The sequence below is a fragment of the Heteronotia binoei genome, chromosome 21, assembly GCF_032191835.1.
Source record: "Heteronotia binoei isolate CCM8104 ecotype False Entrance Well chromosome 21, APGP_CSIRO_Hbin_v1, whole genome shotgun sequence".
Lineage (NCBI taxonomy): Eukaryota > Metazoa > Chordata > Lepidosauria > Squamata > Gekkonidae > Heteronotia > Heteronotia binoei.
This window is the reverse complement of record NC_083243.1, coordinates 175,737,904-175,758,881: the sequence shown is the minus strand read 5'-3', so window position 1 is coordinate 175,758,881 and position 20,978 is coordinate 175,737,904. Positions and strand designations below refer to the sequence as shown.

At 51.5% G+C, this 20,978-nt stretch overlaps 1 protein-coding gene across 3 annotated transcripts in view; it reads right to left on the bottom strand.

The window, feature by feature from the left end:
• WNT6 (Wnt family member 6) overlaps positions 1-15,906 on the bottom strand; it is a 46,791-nt gene extending 30,885 nt beyond the window's left edge. For all 3 annotated transcript variants that reach the window (XM_060262636.1, XM_060262637.1, XM_060262638.1), the window contains exon 1: positions 15,816-15,906. In XM_060262636.1, coding sequence (XP_060118619.1) covers positions 15,816-15,892 — 77 coding nt within the window. In that variant the 5' untranslated portion in view covers positions 15,893-15,906. The remainder of the gene's footprint in view (positions 1-15,815) is intronic.
• Positions 15,907-20,978: the final 5,072 nt, after the last annotated feature.

Genomic DNA, 20,978 nt, shown 5'->3' with positions numbered 1-20,978 from the left:
TTAGCTGTTACTTTTCTACCAAGCAATGGAATAGAGTTGTCCACTGAGATGGTGACAAACAGTATGGAGTGTCTGCCAGAGTCTCGAGGCAGCAGGAGGAAGGCTGCAGGCCTAACTTGCCTGGGAAATTATAGATGTTTATATACAAATGCTAGAAGTGTCCGAGGTAAAATCGGGGAGTTGGAATGCTTAGTGTTGGGGGAATAGACATTGTGGGTATTTAAGAAACTTGATGGAATGAGGAAAATCAGTGGCACACGGTGATTCCTGGATATAGATTATAGCGGAAGGATAAGGAGGGAAGAGTTGGAGGTGGGGTGGCTCTGTATGTCAGAGAGGGTATACAGTCCAGCAAGACTGAGAAGGTCAGAGAATTAGATTCGCTTCTAGAAATGCTTTGGATTGAAATAGTGGACCCAAGAGGAAGCTTAACCGGATCAAAAGATAGAGGATGATTATAAAATGATGAAAGAATTAAAACTAGCAGCTAGACGTAAAAACTGTATCATAATAGGTGATTTTAACTATCCGCACATAGATTGGGTCAATAGGTCGGGAGAAAGAGATTGAGTTTCTAAACACTCTCAGTGACTGTGCTATGGAGCAGATGGTGACAGAACCTACCAGGGGAGAGGCGATCCTGGACTTGGTTCTAAGTAATGCCCAAGACCTGGTGAGAGATTAAAAGTGATTGCACCGCATGGGAACAGTGACCATAATGTTGTTGATTTCACCATTTGTATAGAGAGTTGCCCCAAAAGACCAGCACAACCACTTTTAACTTTAAAAGGGGTAAATTCTCTGAGATGAGGAGGCATGTGAAGAGGAAACTGGAAGGAAAGGTAAACAGGGTCAAAACCCTTGGGGAAGCTTGGAGGCTATTTAAAACTACAATCCTAGAAGGTTGGATAAAATATATACCACAAGTCAGGAAAGGCACAAATAGGTATTGAAAAAGACCTGCATGGTTAACAAACAAAGTAATGGAAGCTGTAAAAGGTAAGAAGGATTCCTTTAAGCAGAGGAAAGCTAGTCCAAGTGAGGTTAATAAAAGGGAACAAAGGCTGTGGCAAATCAAATGCAAGTCTGTGATCAGGGAGGCAAAAAGGGACTATGATGAGCATATTGCAAAAAACATAAAGACCAACAATAAAAATTTCTTCAAATACCTTAGACGCAGGAAACCAGCCAGGGAGGCAGTGGGGCCCTGACCAAGGGGTAAAGATGACCAAGGGGTAAAAGGATTACTGAAGGACGAAAGGGAAATGGCTGAGGAGCTGGATGCATTTTTTGCCTCCATTTTCACTGTGGAAGATGAGAAGTGTTTGCCAACTCCAGAATCACTGATTTTGGGAGGGGTGTTGAAAGACCTGAGTCAGATTGAGGTGACAAGAGAGGAGGTCCAACAACTGATAGTTTAAAAAATGATAAGTCACCAGGCCCCGATGGCATGCATCCAAGAGTTCTGAAACAACTCAAAGGTGAACTTGTGGATCTCCTGAAAAAAATATGTAATCTTTCATTGAAATCTGCCTCCATTCCCAAGGACTGGAAGGTAGCTAATGTCACCCCCATCTTTAAAAAGGATTCCAGAGGAGATCCAGGAAATTACAGGCCAGTCAGACATACCAGGAAAGTTGGTGGAAACTGTTATTAAAGAGAGAATTAGTAGACATATTGATGAACAAAAATTGTTGAGGAAGACTCAGCATGGGTTCTGTAAGGGAAGACCTTGTTTTACTAACCTGTTAGAGTTCTTTGAGGGGGTGAACAAACATGTAGACAAAGGGGATCCAATAGATGTTGTTTACCTTGACTTCCAGAAAGCGTTTGATAAAGTTCCTTATCAAAGGCTCCTAAGTAAGCTCAAGAGTCATGGGGTAAAAGGACAAGTCCTCTTGTGGATCAAAAACTGGCTAATTAATAGGAAATAGAGAGTGAGTATAAATGGGCAATTTTCTCAGTGGAGGATGGTAAGCAGTGGTGTGCCATAGGGCTCAGTACTGGGTCCAATGCTTTTTAACTTGTTCATTAATTATTTGGAGTTGGGAGTAAGCAGTGAAGTGGCTAAGTTTGTAGATGTCACTAAATTGTTCAGGGTGGTAAGAACCAGAGAGGATTATGAAGCACTCCAAAGGGATCTGTTGAGGCTGGGTGAGTGGGCATCAACATGGCAAATGAGGTTCAACATGTCCAAGTGCAAGGTAATGTACATTGGAACCAAAAACTAATTCCCTAACTATAAATACAGGTTGATGGGGTGTGAAATGGAGGAGACTGACCAAGAGAAAGATCTTGAGGTCATGGTTGATAACTCACTGAAAATGTCAAGACAGTGTGCAACTGCAATAAAAAAGGCCAATGCTATGCTGGGAATTATTAGGAAGGGAACTGAAAACAAATCAGCCAGAATCATAATGCCCCTATATAAATCGATGGTGCGGTCTCATATGGAGTACTGTGTACAATTCTGGTCACCGCACCTCAAAAAAGATATTATAGCATTAGGAAAAGTGAAGAAAAAGGCAACTAGAATGATGAAAGGGTTGGAACACTTTCCCTGTGAAGAAAGGTTAAAACGCTTGGGGCTCTTTAGCTTGGAAAAACATTGAGGGGTGACATGATAGAGGTTTAAAAGATTATTCATGGGATAGCGAAAGTCGAGAAAGAAGTACTTTTCTCCCTTTCTCACAATACAAGAACTCGTGGGCACTCAATGAAATTACTGAGCAGTCGGGTTAGAATGGATAAAAGGAAGTACTTCTTCACCCAAAGGGTGATTAACACATGGAATTCACTGCCACAGGAGGTGGTGGAGGCTACAAGCATAGGCAGCTTCAAGAGGGGATTGGATAAACATATGGAGCAGAGGTCCATCAGTGGCTATTAGCCACAGCATATCGTTGAAACTCTCTGTCTGGGGCAAGTGATGATCTGTACTCTTGGTGCTTGGGAGGGGCAACAGTGTGAGGGCTTCTAGCGTCCTGGCCCCACTGATGGATCTCCTGATAGCACCTGGGTTTTTTGGCCACTGTGTGACATAGAGTGTTGGACTGGATGGGTCACTGGCCTGATGCACCATGGCTTCTCTTATGTTCTTATGGTAGGTCTGCTAAAAACCAGGTAGATTTTTTTTATTGTCTCTGCCTATGAGTGAGCAATTGGCTAAATAAACAACTAAACTTGTCATCTAGATTATAAATTGTCACAAGCAGAGACCCAGGGGATCCCTAGGGCAAGGAATGCATTTATTAACCCAAACACAGGTTTGAACAATTACGTTGCCTAAATTGGCACTATAGACTGAAGGGAACCATCTCTGTATATTCCAGTCTTCGTATTTCAAACATTCTTTGAGAAGGCATATCATGAGATGTCACAAAACTGGATTGCTCATTTTGTGGACTCAGTATCACCAACCTACACCAAGCAGGAATTTACAAACACCAAGGAAATTAGGCTAGCATCTTTGTAGAAACATTTTCACAGTAGAGATCTCACAATATTTCTGGCTACAGTATTACACTGTACTCTTACGCCATTTGTTCCTTGTTCTGTTTGTAAACTGTAAGGGAGGGGTTATAGTATCTCATCAGAGCCTTTGATAGCAAACTTTACAAGTGAGCACATATTCATATCCAAGGAAAAAGGGACCCTCCACTCCTCGAAAGATCCAGCATTCTAAACAGGTGGAGAGTCATAAAGGAAAAGGAGTGGCTTAACCACAATCACAGCTGAAGGGCTGCAGAAACTGGAAATGGTATATGCCACCCCTTAGCCTCTTCTGCTGCCCTCCGATGGCTATTTACTGATGCCTTCATACCAATCAGTCTCAGGCAAACTGTTTCTAGGCAGCCTTCTCCCTCCCCAACCCTTTTAAAACATGATCCTGCAGAACCCTGCTGCTTTCAAAGAAAGAGAACCCCTCAGACACTGGACCTCTTCTTGGAATCCAGTATCAAATCTCCTGGAAATGTGTGGCTTTTAAATCTCAATCTGTGTTTCTCACAGGCCTCGATACTGACTGTCCAAGGCATAAATCTGTGCTTATACAGTCCACTATTACAGATCAAGGGGCCAGTCTTCTTTGCCAGAAGATGTTTGTGGTGAAAATAAGCACATCTCCTTGGATTTAAGATGACGCAATTAGGGCTTTCTTGTCCCCCAAGGAGCAAGACTGCGATAATGTCAAAACCACTGGATGAGATCAATCACGTCTATCATGCCCTCAACCCAAAATTACTGCCCAAACATTTCACCGCTGATTAGATTACTCCAAAAAAGGACAGATCTTGAGCATCTATTGCTTCTTTACCACAGCAAAGAGTTCTGCCAAAAGTGTCAGACCCCGCTCACTTTTCCCAGCATAACCAGACTGAGTTAAAGATATTTCTCATACAAGTGCTTTCTCCCTGGAGCACAAAGAGTATATCTGCGACAGAGGTTCATGAGTTACTTCTTTACAGTTGTCAACGGCTCACAATCAAGACAGTTTATGACAGTGAAGGGTGCTGTTTTCCCACCGCTCTGCTAAGGCTACCAACCTCCAGATGGGGCCTGGAGTTCTTTGAAATGCCAGATGATTTCTAGACTTCAGCGATCAGACTGCAGAAAGCCTTGGAGGAAAGGGCAGTTTGGAGGGTGGTCTCTACAGCATCAAATTCACACTGAACTCCCTCAGTTTCTGCCTTCCCCTGCCACTGCCCCCCAAATTTCCCAAACCAAAGTTGACAACGCTGCAATACTTTATTGTTGAATGGAATTTATTGAGATTGTTATTTTGGATGCATTGAAGCCCTAGAGAAACCAGCAGATGTTAGTGCTTATGGATTTCCTGACTCAACCATTTTGCGCCTGCCTATATGCCCCTCAGACACACACGCCACAGGTGTTCTTTACGGACTATCCCCACAGTCTTGCAAGTCAGCTCACTGCAATAAGGTCAGGAGGTCAAACCCAATTTTGAGTACCAGGCTGGATCAGGGGGACCTTTTTAGTCATGTCACCGGTTTTATGGAACTGGTGAAGTCTGTCCATTAGGTCACAAGCTTCAATAAACCCATTAAGACCACTTTATTTGAAGGGGCAAAACATACCACAGTCCCTGAAAAATATCTGGACCACTTCTTGCAATCTGCTCCATATAGAACATCTGGACAATTGAGATCTGCTTTACAGAGAACACCTAGCTGGAATAGAAGAAGAGAACTGCAGATGTATACCCCGCCCTTCTCTCTGAATCAGAGACTCAGAGTGGCTTACAATCTCCTTTATCTTCTTCCCCCACAACAGACACCCTGTGAGGTGGGTGGGGTTGAGAAGGCTCTCACAACAGCTGCCCATTCAAGGACAGAGGCTCGGAGCGGCCTACAATCTCCTTTATCTCCCTCCCCCATAACAGACACCCTGTGAAGTGAGTGGGGCTGGAGAGGGCTCCCACAGCAGCTGCCCTTTCAAGGACAGAGGCTCAGAGCGGCTCACAATCTCCATTACCTTCCTCCCCCACAACAGACACCCTGTGAGGTGGGTGGGGCTGGAGAGGGCTCTCACAGCAGCTGCCCTTTCAAGGACAGAGACTCAGAGTGGCTCACAATCCCCTGTATCTTCCTCCCCCACAACAGACACCCTGTGAAGTGGGTGGGGCCGAGAAGGCTCTCACAGCAGCTGCCCTTTCAAGGCCAGAGGCTCAGAGCGGCCTACAATCTCCTTTATCTCCCTCCCCCACAGCAGACACCCTGTGAGTTGGGTGGGGCTGGAGAGGGCTCTCACAGCAGCTGCTCTTTCAAGGACAGAGGCTCAGAGCGGCCTACAATCTCCTTTACCTTCCTCCCCCACAACAGACACCCTGTGAGGTGGGTGGGGCTGGAGAGGGCTCTCACAGCAGCTGCCCTTTCAAGGACAGAGGCTCAGAGCAGCTCACAATCTCCTTTACTTGCCTCCCGCACAACAGACACCCTGTGAGGTGGGTGGGGCTGGAGAGGGCTCTCACAGCAGCTGCCCTTTCAAGGACAGAGGCTCAGAGTGACCTACAATCTCCTTTACTCCCTCCCCCAGAACAGACACCCTGTGAGGTGGGTGGGGTTGAGAAGGCTCTCACAGCAGCTGCCCATTCAAGGGCAACTCTGCGAGAGCTATGGCTAACCCAAGGCCATTCCAGCAGCTGCAAGTGGAAGAGTGGGGAATCAAACCCGGTTCTCCCAGATAACAATCCACACATTTAACCACTACACCAAACTGGCTCTCAAGACAACACACTTAAGATCATAGCACCTGAAATGAAATGTCAATTTCTATGTTTCAAATTGTTTTTACTGTTCTAATGTTTTATTGTATGCTTATATTCATGTGTATGCATGACCATGTGAGTTACCCGGAGCCTGCCTTGGTGGGGAGGGTGAGATACAAATTGAACCAAATAAATAAATTTTATACAGCTCTTACTGTATAGTGTAGTGGTTAAAGTGTTGGATTAGGGATCTTGGTTCAAATTCTCACTCACCAGGCAACTCACTGGGCGACTTTGGTTCACTCACTGTCAGCCTTACGCTACCTCACAGGGATATTCTGAGAATACAATGGAGCAATGAAAAGAACCACATCTGCTTTCCTGAGCTCCTCGGAGGAAGAGTGAGGCGAAAATGAAATCCTGAGAAGCTTTATGGCTACTTTTTCCCCCTGATTTTATATGCTGCTGGCTTGGTTTTAAAACGTGGGGTTTTGATGGGCACAATTGTTTGTTTTGTTGGAAGTCGCCCTGTGAGTCCGAAGGCAAGATGTCAGGTCTCCTTAAGGAACCACTACGGTTATTGCTGACCTATGCCACATGGCTGGCCCTCCCAGAAGGCCTGGTGAGCTGGCTGCCTTGCCTGGGGGAGAAGGAGTCAATGTCAACAGCTGCAGGGGTTGCGCTGGCAGAAGGTTTTGGGTGGCGGGAAAGCAAAACATTTATTTATTTAGCCAGCCAGCCACAAGAGGAGTCATCTTCTGGACTTTCGGCCACAGGTACCAGAATGTCTGGAGTCAGTTCCCTAAGCCTAGGATATAAGACTCTACGATCTTGCCAGCAGGGTTTAAAAACTTAGCTCTGCCTCTAACGTGTTCCTGGGTGATGGAAACAAACCAGAGGCTGAAGTGATCTTCTGTTTCTGTTATCCCCGGATAATGGAGTGTGTAAGCAGTTCCTCAGAACTTGCTAACCGTCAGAGCTTCCAGTGGGCTGTTGAGGTGCAAACCTCTCAACCAGCTGTACATGTCACCTGTCTGCTGTTACTGCTGTTGGAACGCTTCACCAGTTGTTTAGACCAGGGGTCCCCAACCACTGGGCCGTGGACCAGTACTGGTCCATGGCCTGCTAGCAACTGGGCCGCGGAGGCATGACCAGCCCCAGACTAAAGAAGCAGCATGGCCTCGCTCCAAGACAGCCTCCCCTTGCAGGGTCCCAGACCAATAGAAGGGGCAGCACTGCTGTGACCTTAGCCTACCCCTCATTTATAGACTCTTTCAATGGGAAGGGGAGGCAGAAACAACTCCAGTCTTCCCCCCCCCTTTCAAGACCTCCATGGGGGGCAGGGATGTGGCGTGGGTGGGGGGGAACCTGGGTGTCAATGCCGCCCCCCCCACCACCACCAGTCCTTGGAAAAATTGTCTTCCACAAAACCGGTCCCTGGTACCAAAAAGGTTGCGGGGCACTGGTTTAGACCCCAAATATACTCTACCAGGGCTTTTTCTTTTTTTAGCAGGAACGCAGTTCCAGCTGGCTTGGCATCAGGGGGTGTGACCCGATAAGTTCACTGTGCCAAAGTGAAGAGCTTGCATTGGATCAATATTTATTTATTTGTTCGATTTATATCCCGCCCTACCCCACCAAGGCGGGCTCAGGGCGGCTTACAATTCAAAAAGCTAACAAAATCAGTTTAAAATACATTAATAATTATACAATAAAATATATAAAATACATAAAAATACATAAATAGCATTACCTTATATACACAGAGGCAAATAATCAAGATTACATGCCAAGGAAAACTCAGCCTCTGTTTCTACAAATGAAGCAATTGTTCAGGTATTTGCTTCGTTTCTTTAGATATTTCTCCCCAATGAGGATCTTTCTCCCCAATGGCAGCCAGCTTGGTGTAGTGGTGAAGTGGGTGGACTCTTATCTGGGAGAACCGGGTTTGATTCCCCACTGCTCCACTTACACCTGCTAGCATGGCCTTGGGTGAGCCATAGCCCTGGCAAGAGATTGTCCTTGAAAGGGCAGCTGCTGTAAAAGCACTCTCAGCCCCACCTACCTCACAGGGTGTCTGTTGTGTGGGAGAAAGAGAGCCAGTTTGGTGTAGTGGTGAAGTGTGCGGACTCTTATCGGGGAGAACCGGGTTTGATTCCCCACTGCTCCACTTGCACCTGCTGGAATGGCCTTGGGTCAGCCATAGCTCTGGCAGAGGTTGTCCTTGAAAGGGCAGCTGCTGTAAAAGCACTCTCAGCCCCACCTACCTCACAGGGTGTCTGTTGTGGGGGAGGAAGAGAGCCAGTTTGGTGTAGTGGTGAAGTATGTGGACTCTTATCTGGGAGAACCAGGTTTGATTCCCCGCTCCTCCACTTGCACCTGCTGGAATGGCTTTGGGTCAGCCATAGCCCTGGCAGAGGCTGTCCTTGAAAGGGCAGCTGCTGGGAGAGCCCTCTCAGCCCCACCCACCTCACAGGGTGTCTGTTGTGGGGGAGGAAGGTAAAGGAGTGGAGACTCTTCAGAGTGGAGGGCAGGATATAAATCCAATATCTTCATCTACCTCACAGGGTGTCTGTTGTGGGGGAGGAAGGTAAAGGAGATTGTGAGCCGCTCTGAGACTCTTCGGAGTGGAGGGCGGGATATAAATCCAATATCTTCATCTACCTCACAGGGTGTCTGTTGTGGGGGAGGAAGGGAAAGGAGATTGTGAGCCGCTCTGAGACTCTTTGGAGTGGAGGGCGGGATATAAATCCAATATCTTCATCTACCTCACAGGGTGTCTGTTGTGGGGGAGGAAGGGAAAGGAGATTGTGAGCCGCTCTGAGACTCTTCGGAGTGGAGGGCGGGATATAAATCCAATATCTTCATCTACCTCACAGGGTGTCTGTTGTGGGGGAGGAAGGGAAAGGAGATTGTGAGCCGCTCTGAGACTCTTCGGAGTTGAGGGCAGGATATAAATCCAATATCTTCTTCTTCTATCTTCAATGACGACCCAGAGCTGCTTACAACATTGTTCTCTGCACAAGAGCAACAACCCTATGAGGGAGGTCAGACTAAAAGACAGAAACTGGCCTCAGGTCATTCAACAGGCTCCCATGGCAGGCCTGGGATAGAAACCAGAGTCCCCAGATGTTTGTCCAACACTCTAATCACAACACAATAAATCTTGCACAATTTCTTTTACTAGCTGCAAAAAGGGATAAAGAGTTCAGAGGCATTGGGGTAGACTGGCCATTATGGCCACTGGGCAATTGCCAGTGGGCCAATGCCCGTCCCTTGGCCTGGGCTAGGCCAGCCCAGGGGTAAGAAGGGTGACCAGCCGCAGCACCCACTCAAGTGCCAAATGGGGAAGTCAGCCTGTGCCCCATGTGCAGAAGGTGGTGCTCTGCCCAGCTATGTGGAGTGCAAGGCTGGGAAGGCTGTCGAGCTTCTTCTTCCTCCATCCACTGGGGGAGGGGCCAGGTGGAATAGGTGGGGTCCCTTTCCAGGGCCCTTTTTTCCCCTCCCAGTCCCCCCCCATAGGCATAGCACTAACCCCCATTCCCTGACCACGACATCTTTCTCAACTCTGAGATTCACCAAGCATTGCCCACAGTTTCAAGTCTGTCTCATATTCTTAAGAGCTAGAAACTTGGGGTTTGGTTAATGAATCTGAGGGGGCTGAGATGAATTCTCTCCCCAAATGTAATTACTTGGAGGTGTGGTAGAAAGTGCTGGAAAGTCACGGCTGACTTGCAGTGAGTGACCTCATAGAGTTTTCAAGGCAAGAGATGTTCAGAGGTGATTTGCCACTGCCTTCCTCCATGTCACAACACTGGTATTCCCTGGAGCTCTCCCACCAAATACAGGCACGGGCCAGCTCCCACCAAATACAGGCATGGGCCTATGAGATGGGGCTAGCCTGGACCATCTTGGTAAAGAGCCCCATAGCGCAGAGTGGCAAAGCTGCAGTACTGCAGTCCTAAACTCTGCTCACAAACTAAGTTCAATCCCGACAGAACCTGCGTTCAGGTAGCCGGCTCAGGGTTGACTCAGCCTTCCATCCTTCCTAGGTCGGTAAAATGAGCACCCAGCTTGCTGGGGGGGAAAGCGTAGATGACTGGGGAAGGCAATAGCAAACCACCCCGTAAAAAGCCTGCCGTGAAAACGTTGTGAAAGCAACGTCACCCCAGAGTCGGAAACGACTGCTGCTTGCACGGGGGACTACCTTTTACCTTTTTGGACCATCCTGGCCAGGGCAAATGCCGTTACTGACGCTCTGGAAAATACGCACAGCATTGCCTATGTCCTCTGAGCACTACTTCCTGGCTTTTCCTTTCCTCACTATAACGCCCAGCCTTACCTTGCAATATTATAACTGAGCACAAGCAGCATAGCCTAGGTGAACTCTTTGTACAAGTCTTTTGTGTGTCCAGGGTTGTTTTCTTCATTGTTTTGCAGCTGGGTTGGTTTTTAAAATTAATTTTAAACAAAAGCCAAGAAGAAGCCAGGCTGTTCTGAACCTCTGCCCTCTTCTGCTTTATCCCCTTAAGCTCCCAGCTTCAGCTCTGCCAATACATACAAGATGATCACAGCCTTTCTTCCAGATCAGACTCCAACCCCCTTTTTGCCATGCAAGAGCCCAAATGGTTTGCATCCTGAGCATCCCAGTCAAATTCCAGACCTGTGTCTATTGTATCTTTGCTGGAGCAATAGACACTTGCCTTTCCCTGTTACCTGAACTGACCGATGTCCATGCAGTCCCCGCTCACCACCCCCTTAGACCCAGCTGCATTTCAGTCTGCAAAAGAAGGAGTAGTCTTCATTTCTGAGCGTAAACGCGTGTGCTAAAATAGCAAGGTGTTGAACGTATGGAACATAATGTGAAGCAACTGTCTGCAGCCAGACTCCCAACTTGTCACTCACTGGAAGAAAGATTAGCTCCAGGGAGTTAACAATTGTGCCTCACTTTGACATAGGTGGCTCATGCACGCCATATCCTGGCCCCTTTCCAGGCACGGCTTCTCCCGACACAGACATTCACATGCCAAAAGAGAAATCTCAGTGCAAGCCTCCGGATGTGCATTAAATTTATAGCTCATTCACAGATCTCTCACTGCAGGAGTTCATACCCTTTGGCACAGTGATCCGAAGCAAGTCAGAAAAAAACAACCATCTCAGCCACCCCCAAATGGAGCAAGAAGCTACTTCCCATGATACAACTGACACTCAGAGGCTCTCCCTTCGAGAGGCGGCTGCAGGGCACGCTATTTGGGGCACCGGGCAGATCAGTCCACCTTCCACGGTGTGTGGCCACAGCCAGGTACCTTTAGTGGCAGTACAGAGGCAAAAGCACATCAAGGGGCAACATGCATCACAGAGATGGTTTGGAGAGGAGGAGGAGGAGAAGGAGGAGGAGGAGGAGGAAAAGTTATACTTCGCCCTTTACTACCTAGTCTTACAATCTCCTTCCCTTCCCTCTCCCGTCCAACAGACACCCTGTGAGGTAGGTGGAGCTGAGAGAGCTCTCCCAGAAACTGCTCCTGAGAGGAATAGCTCTGTGAGAACTTATGACTGACGGCAGGTGCATGTGGACGAGTGCGGAATCAAATCCAGTTCTCCCTGATAAGAGTCCACACACTTAACCACACACTTACACCAAACTGAAGAAGGGCAAGGTTAGAGAAGCGGGGCATCCCTTCTCCTGTTCAGGCTCCACCAATACAAACAGGCATTGCACAGGAGCACAGTGCTGTTGCTCCATGAGAACCGTTCAGGAAAACCTGGCTCCGTGTGGACTTCATGAGTGAAAATGGCACCCTTTGGCTTTTCTATTCCAGAAGCTGAAATATCTTCAATCAGCCTTACAAAAGTTATGAGCTATAGAAAGTCTTTACTGTCTCCAGCTGCCCCTATCAGGCTGCAGGTTTAAGGCACTTTCTCCCAGTGGAATTATTGGAAGAAGGAGCCCTCAGATAAAACCAAGGCAAAGCACTTCACCAAGTGGCAGAAGTGGACTGTAGGGGGCGGAAATGGCCCTGGGAAAAGTCCCTCCCCCTCTCTCTCACACACACACAGAGGGAGAGAAAGAGTCTGCCTGCCTGTTTGGGCAGACTGGACACCTTTCCTGCACTAGTGGCTGCTCTTCTCACCACGGGGTGGGCATGGCCTGGGGATGGGGCATGAGACCATCAGCCCACCAGGAAAAGTCTCTGTCACCAAAATGGCAATCTGCCTCTGCCTGGTGGAGTTTCCTCCTGATCTTTAACTGGGATCAAGTAAGACAAAAGCAAGGAAATGGAGCACATGTTTTCTGATGAATGCACTGCAGGGAACTTAAGGGTAAAAGTACAAACAAACAAAAAATGACTGCTCAGTGACCCTCGGTATTATTGTTCAGCCTAAATTTGGGGCGCATCACCTTCTCTTTTGCACATAAAGCTAGTCTTCAACATGGTACATCGTTTTAAGGCCTGGGGGGGGTTGTTTGTTTGTTTTGTTTTGTAGCAGGAATTCCTTTGAACTCCTCTGGGAGGTCACACACCCCTGATGTAGCTGTTAGCCAATACTCCTGAGCTTACAGGGCTGTTAGTACAGGGCCTACTGTAAGCTCCAGGAGGATTGGCTACATCCGGGGTGTGTGACCTAATATGCAAAGGAGTTCCTGCCACAAAAAAAGCCCTGGGGCCTCCATCTTAGAAAGCCCCCCTTCTCCCCGCAGCTAATGCAATTATAGAATGTCTTTGGGATGGGCAGAGGAACAGGAGGCATGGACTACCATATATCAGGTTACTGGAGGAGGGGATGCTGGGTATTCAGTCCTAAGTACTTAGTGTTCAGGTCTACAGTATTGAAGAAGAAGAAGATATTGGATTTATATCCCGCCCTCCACTTCGAAGAGTCTCAGAGCGGCTCACAATCTCCTTTCCCTTCCTCCCCCACAACAGACACCCTGTGAGGTGGGTGGGGCTGGAGAGGGCTCTCACAGCAGCTGCCCTTTCAAGGACAGAGTCTCAGAGCAGCTCACAATCTCCTTTCCCTTCCTCCCCCACAACAGACACCCTGTGAGGTGGGTGGGGCTGGAGAGGGCTCCCACAGCAGCTGCCCATTCAAGGACAGAGGCTCAGAGTGGCCTACAATCTCCTTTCCCTTCCTCCCCCACAACAGACACCCTGTGAGGTGGGTGGGGCTGGAGAGGGCTCTCACAGCAGCTGCCCTTTCAAGGACAACCTCTGACAGAGCTATGGCTGACCCAAGGCCATACCAGCAGGTACAAGTGGAGGATTGGGGAATCCAACCCGGTTCTCCCAGATAAGAGTCCACACACTTAACCACTACACCAAACAGGCTCTCCATATTGGAAGGATTGTTGTGTTTTATTTTTGGTCACTACTTTGAACACTGAGCGTAAGGTCTTTCGGTATTTTCATATCTGCACAGTGACTGTCAGGCTTTGAAGACCAAGGCTGATGGCACTGATTCAGAGGGTTAGGCTGCCTCTCTAAAGATTCACTCGTGCAGCCTACTACCCCCCCCCCAAAAAAAAAATCTGGTTTTATGTCCTCACTTTACTTTTTGTCTCACTATCGTTTCAGGTCTGTGACTGCTTTTCAGGAGGGTGGCATGGGTATCAGGGTTTGTAGCGCCGAAAGTGTCCCCTCGGCCCGTGTGCAGCTGCTGGCATGGTAAGGGCGCTCACACAATCATAACAACAAAGAGTGGCACTCCATAGGGCTCAATCAGACATGCGGGACCGCTGCTTGATGGCTAGATCATCAGGTGGTCATTTGCATCTATGAATGAGCTCGGTCAGATCTATCACCGCGGACAGAATTTGGCATCACACCACAAGGCAGTTGTTTTCAGTGAACTCGCTTTGTGTATTCAGGTGCACGGAGTCATCTAGCGATGTGCATAAATGTGTGTATCAGGGCAAACTCCATACGCACAAACCCACCTTATGTCTTCCGGGACAATCAAAATCCACAACTGGAGAGATCAGTTAGCCTAATGGCTGATCGCATCTTCCTAAGGAGACCCGCCATCCCTGTCATATAAACCAGTACAAAGCTCATAGCCTTCCTGGATTTCCATGCCAGGCCATGGCCCTGAAGCCCTCTGGAGAGCATGGGAAGGGAGGTAGGAGAAGTGCTGGAGCTCCGCGCTCCTCTGGGAGGCGCAGTGAGGCCTTGCTCTCTCACCCTGCCTGAGACAACCTGCCCAGAGCGAGCCAGACAGACCCCCTTAGGAAAAGAAGGGGGAGGAAGAGGCAGGGAAAGGGTTCGCCCAGCTTGAATTTTGGAGGTCAGACAAGTGTGACAATGTTGAGATGAATCACCTTAGCTAATGAATTATGTCCCGGATTGCAGGCAAGGAAGCTGGGCTGGAAAGCACTTAAAAAGGGATCAGGACAGGTTGGGTGAAATTCTTAATAGATTTAAATAGGTCATGTTTCGACAGATACCTGGGCTTTCCGAGGCTGGGTCCCAGCTAGGGGCTCCGTGGTGTAATGAACCGCCCCCCCCCCTTCCTCTCCCTTTCTGGCCTGCCTCCCCCGCACCTTTTGATGAAGGCCCCCTTGCAAAGGGCGTGTGTGTGGGAGGGGGGGGGTCGCTATCAGAATCACCTCGAGTTTGTTTTACACCTTGTCTTTTTTTTTTTAATTAAAGTTGACTTACTGGAGGGGAGGGCGAGGTAGGGTGCCCCCGCCTGCCGCTCCAGCGGAGATCCGCAGGCTTTTCGACAAGGGTCGGCCGAATCCCGCCCCCCCCCCCCCCTCTTGCTCTCTGTAGGAATGTAGCCCGAGGACAGCTCAGCGCTCGCCCGGCGTCGGCTCCGCATCCCAACAGGGCTGACTCGCGTTTACCTTAAGAAGCCCGCGGGCTTGGACGGGGCGGGGAGAGGGGAAGGAGACTGCAGGGAGAAGGGGCTCCGGGGAGTCGGGCTGTCTCCTCTGTCGAGGCTCTCAGCCACCGAGGCGATCTGTCCTGAGGGGGGCTGCTAACCTGGCGGGGACGAACAGGGCGGGGGTTCTTGGAGGGGCTGCCGTCTCTCTCTCCTTTGTGGGACCCTCGGGGTTTCTGGTGCCTGCTCAGGGGGAGGGGGCTACGGCATGGGGCTGTCGGAGGTCTCTTGCCCTCCTTCAACAGGCGCCTCGCTCAGCTTGAGAGAGGGGCCTGATCCCTGAGGCGCGACGCTCCCACGGAGCTCGGAGTCGCGTCTTTCCCGGAAGGTCTGCGGGGTTCTCCGGTAAAAGAACACGATCTCCCTTTGGTGGCCGGCCAGCGAGGAGCACCTCGGGCTGCGCAACCGGCCCCTCGCGAGGAGCAGTGTCCGGGCCGAGTCCGAGAAGCCCCCTCCCTCCTCCCCCCCCCCCCCGCCCCAGATGAGCAGGACCCCCTCCTGCCGTCGCCAGTCGCCATCCCAGCTCCCTGCCTCTCCGGCGCCTTGGAAGCCTGGCTTTGGCCGCCCCCTCGGTCCCCGGGGGGCTCTCAAGGGCGAGAGAGGAGAGGAGAGGAGAAGAGGCGGCGGGACCCCCCCCCCTCCCTCCCCAGCCTCGGAGAGCTTCTTGCCAGGACTCCCGCCGGGGGGGACAGCCCCCTCTACTCACCACCACAGCCCGATGATGTTGGCCGGGCACAGTAAGATGAAGAAAAGCCCCAGCTGGGTGCGGGAGGGGGGCAGCATCCTGGGGCGGCGGCGGCGGCTGGCTGCGGCGATCCCTTCTCCAGCGCGGCGTGGCGCGGCGCCCCGGGAGGCGCAGAGAGCGCGCTCGGGGCCAGGCGGGTTGGGGAGCCGCCGGCTGGGCTGGGCTGGGCGAGCGGCTGCTGGTGAGCCCCGTCGCGGGCGGAGGAGGAGGAGGAGGAGGCGAGGCAGGCGGGCAGGCAGCGAGGGAGGGACGGAGGGACGGACGGACGAGGCTGCCTCCCCCTGACAGACAGGCAGAGCGGAGCGCTGGGAGGGGACGGCGAAAGACGGAGCGAGCGAGCGAGCGAGGCACGAGGGAGGGGGCTGAGCCAGTGCCAAGCGGCGCATTCCGAGCGCACCGCTTGCCATCTCCCGAGGGCAGCCCGGACAGTCTGCGCGGGAGGCACAGGGAGGTGGACGGGACGGGCCAGGGCAGGGGGCGCTCAGCAGCGACCAGCCCCGGGGCAAGGCAGCGCCCTCTGCCCACCTCGCGGCCCGGGGGGGGGGGGGGGTGCTGCCAGGCTCGCGGAGATTGCCCACGGCACCTCGGCAGGGAGGCTCCCTGTTCCTCGCCACCTTTGGGAAGCCGTCCGCAGCGGAGCCGTCGATTCTCAGGGCTTCCCCTGCATTCGCCTCCAGCCGCTTGTGGTGCCCCGACGGCCAGAGCAGTGGGGCAGCTGCTTTCCCGGACCCCCTCCCCCCGGACTCTCACGCCCAGGAGGAGCGCGCCGCCCCTCCTCACGCGGAAAGCCGCCGGTCCGCATTGGCACGAGTGGGGGGTCCCGTCTCCCCGGCACTTCCCGTCGTCTCTTCGCCAGCCTCCCGAAGCAGCGAGAACTCCCCTTTGGTTTCTTTTCCTCCTATTGAGCCCACCATCACGCCCACTTCCATGGGTCGCTCTCTCCGTCTGTCTAGATTCAGTAGGTTGCCAGACTCTGCGTTGGCCCCGGGACATTTATAGCGGGAGGACTAAATGACAGTGCCGCTGAGCATGTGCAGATGGCCTTGCAAGTGATTCTGGATAAGCCCACCCCCTCCTGCCATCACCACACACACACACACACACACGCACACACCCCTTCTTTGAAACCAGAGGAAAGGGTTTCCGGACCAATCAGGTGGTACTGCGGGAAGGGCTGGCTTGAGTTCTGCCGCTCGTGGGTTGAGCAAAGAATTCTCAGTGGCTTGAGAAGAAAGTCACGGGCGCCGCAGCCCTCCTACCCATCTCTCATTGAGCCCAAAGCATATTTGCTTTTACTACTTGATAGTTCTTGTGCCTCAAACGTGTGCAGGGCGCTGCGTCTTGCCCAGGTAGCTGTTACGTTTTTATCCCCCACATCCCCCGTGCTTCCAACATGCCAGGCCAAGTCTGGTCATGGAAAGATTCGGGTTCTAGAGGATGCCCCTGGCATGTTGCAGGCCCATCCCCTCAGAATATCTATGTGCCTTTTGTCATTAGAAAGCAGGTTGCGACCAACATGTCTCCCAGCCTCCCCCCCCCTCCCCACGCACTCCAGATCTCTGCTCAGCCTCTAGTTCGCTTGGTAGCTATAAACAGGCCTCAGCCCTTTATTTGAAATATGGAGGTTGTAAAGGTAGCCAAGACTGCGCGTTGCCCCTGAAGTCTATTATGACTATAGGCAAGAGGTGCTTTGAGCACTTAGAGAAAACGCGACATGGATTCTGGCACAATGCGCGGAACAAAAGGACCTTCCGCTGGACTCCAGACTCTCCAACGCGCTTTATCACTGAATTGTAGGGCTTGCTTACATCCGAAGAGCATCCTAGTAGGAGCTGACACATTTCTGTCTCTCACAGGTCCGGATTTGACCCTCACGCTCCCTCACAGTCACATCCTGGTTTAGCAGGTCACCTATGTCGCCCTCGGGACTGGGAAAGTCAGTCCCCAGTCTGCCATGGCAGAGTCCCACACTCTCAGGGACGGTGGCTAAGTGGTAGAGCATCTGCTTGGGAAGCAGAAGGTCCCAGGTTCAATCCCTGGCATCTCCAAAAAAGGGTCCAGGCAAAATGGTGTGAAAAGCCTCAGCTTGAGACCCTGGAGAGCCGCTGCCAGTCTGAGAAGACAATACTGACTTTGATGGACCCAGGGTCTGATTCAGTAGAAGGCAGCTTCAGATGTAGGAGGGACGGTGGCTCAGTGGTAGAGCATCTGCTTGGGAAGCGGAAGGTCCCAGGTTCAATCCCTGGCATCTCCAAAAAAGGGTCCAGGCAAAGAGGTGTGAAAAACCTCAGCTGGAGACCCTGGAGAGCCGCTGCCAGTCTGAGAAGACAAGACTGACTTTGATGGACCCAGGGTCTGGTTCAGTAGAAGGCAGCTTCAGATGTTCATATGTTCAGCTTACTCTGCCTCCAAGGGTCGTTGTGAGGCTCCAATGGCGAACGGGAGAATCCCGTCAGTGACCACGTGGCGTCCCCATCAGGTAGGAAAGTGAATCGAAATACACAATCACGACCTCTCAGGGAGCCCCCTTGGACAAGAGACGCGACAGGGGTGCCAAAAGAGACCACTCCCTTGGAGCCTTGTGCCTAAACTGGCCCCAGCACTGAGCTCCCCCCAATTCAAGCCCGAGGCTTAATCTCAGTCTGCAGCGGGGACGCATTTGTCAGTCAACCGATGTCCATTTGTCTTCTTTGAAGCTTTCCCGCCTTGGCACAAGCAGCGTGACGAGCTCAATGGCATCTGAGTCATATGCATCCCTTTTAATGACAAATATTTGGGACGCGGCAGAAGGGGTGTGTGTGCGTGTGTGTGTGTGTGTGCGTGTGTGTGTGTGTGTTTTAAGGGCCACCCGTTATATAAATAAAACCTTTCCATTCTCTTTCTTCTTGGGACATGTTCTCAGCACCTCCTCCCCCCCCCCCCGCTTGAAAAAATCCAACCCAAACCTAAGAGGCATGGAAGGAATCGGAGCGGATTGGGAAAGGCCAGAATACCCGTCGGCGTTGCTGAGCAGGCTGCCTCTCTCCTCTCTCCTGCCCTGCTGGCTTCTCCTTCTGCCTTGTCACAGCTGTTCCTTGCAGGGACGCGGGCCTGGGTCTCCCGTCGATTCTGGCGAACGAAGACGGGGGGACCCTCACGAGGGAAGCGAAACTTCCCGGAGCAGACCCGCTCCTCTGCACTGCCCGCTGCTGCCGGAAGGGCTGGAAACAGGGGTGGGGGGAGCCCTCAGGATCCCGCGGAATCGCCCAGGGTTTCTCAGCCCGGCTTCTTCCCTGACGGCTACAAAACTCCGGCTTGCCGCCGCCGCCCCCCCCCCCCCCGTCCTCCCGCGCCACGCCTCCTCCCGTTTTAGCAAAGGGGCCAGCCGGGCAGGTGAAACCCCTTTATCTGATTTCCTAACAGCCCAAACATCCCTTTGATGCCCCTGGTCCCGGGGAGTTCAAAGCGGGAAGAAAACCAAACTCTGTTCGACGCAGCAGCAGGTGCGCCCGACGGCAAGTCTCCATTCATCATCACTAGTGCGGGCGACGGGGGGGGGAGGGTGGGGGGGAGCAGCCTGGCTGGCTGGTTGGTTGGCCTCCCTCCCTCCCTCCCTCCCTCCCTCCGCACACTCCTTGGCCTCTGCAGCCCGGACAAGCGCCCCCACCCGCGCGCCCACACCACCAAACAGGGGGCCCAGCTCTCAGCCCACTGCTGTGGCTTGCAACCTGCGGCATATATTTAAAAAAAAACCCTCCTGTTCCTCTCACATGGGCTCACGCCTCCCTGGAGCGAGCCGAGTCGTCAGCCGTGTCGGTCTGAAGTAGGAGAACAACATAGGAGTCGAGCGGCACCTTTAAGACCTTAGTTGGAGTCCTCATCTGACGAAGCTTAGTTGGAGTCCTCATCTGACGAAGTGTGCTTAGAGAGCACACGAAAGACTTACGTTCTGAAGAACATCTGAAGCTGCCTTCTACTGAATCAGACCCTCGGTCCATCAAAGTCAGTATTGTCTTCTCAGACCGGCAGCGGCTCTCCAGGGTCTCAAGCTGAGGTTTTTCACACCTATTTGCCTGGACCCTTTTTTGGAGATGCCGGGGGTTGAACCTGGGACCTTCTGCTTCCCAAGCAGATGCTCTACCACTGAGCCACCGTCCCTCCCCTGCTCTCCAGGGTCTCAAGCTGAGGATTTTCACGCCTATTTGCCTGGACCCTTTTTTGGAGATGCCGGGGATTGAACCTGGGACCTTCTGCTTCCCAAGCAGATGCTCTACCACTGAGCCACCATCCCTTCCCTGCTCTCCAGGGTCTCAAGCTGAGGATTTTCACGCCTACTTGCCTGGACCCTTTTTTGGAGATGCCAGGGATTGAACCTGGGACTTTCTGCTTCCCAGGCGGATGCTCTACCACTGAGCCACCGTCCCTCCCCAAGTTGGTCTTAAAGGTGCGACTCGACTCTATTTTCTTCCTGGAGTGGTTAGCCCTTCTTGTTCCCACTGCACAGACTGGAGGACTGAGGCTGAAGGCAAGGCCCTTGACATGTGGTAAAGCTGAGCTCTGGAAACCAACCCCCAACCCTGGGCAGCCAGAGACAGGACTCCCGGGATCAGGACAGAGAAGACAATGTATTTGGTTTTATGTTCATAAAGCTCCAGGAAGCAGGGTCTTCCTTCCACTGGTTCCTAATGACAACCTTGATTTGCCTAGGCTTTGAGGATGAGAAGGTCCTCCTTGCTTTCATTCTAGAGCAGCAGGGTGCATTGGAAAAAAAACTGAGAGAGACTGTACCAGAGTCTCCTTTCCATCAAGAAGGCTTACATAAGATTCCCAGGAGGTTTCCTGTTCAGAAACTGACCAGACCCACTTTCAGACTAAAGTGTTCCCGAGCAGGTGTAGAAAAGTGGGTCTGAAGACATCCAGGATTAGGAGAAGGACCTTCAGGTCAGAAGCTGCTGTTATCAGGCAGGCTTTGCCCCAACACCTTTTCCTAGAATGAACCCCAGTAATGAGCAACAAGGGTCAATGGTACTCCTGCTTTCCACATACAGATCTATAAACTGAGAGTTGTGATTTGCCCTAGCTCATTCAGGGAGACCATGTGGGTTATTTGGATGCAGGGGAGGGCTCTGCTTTGGAAGAGCCATT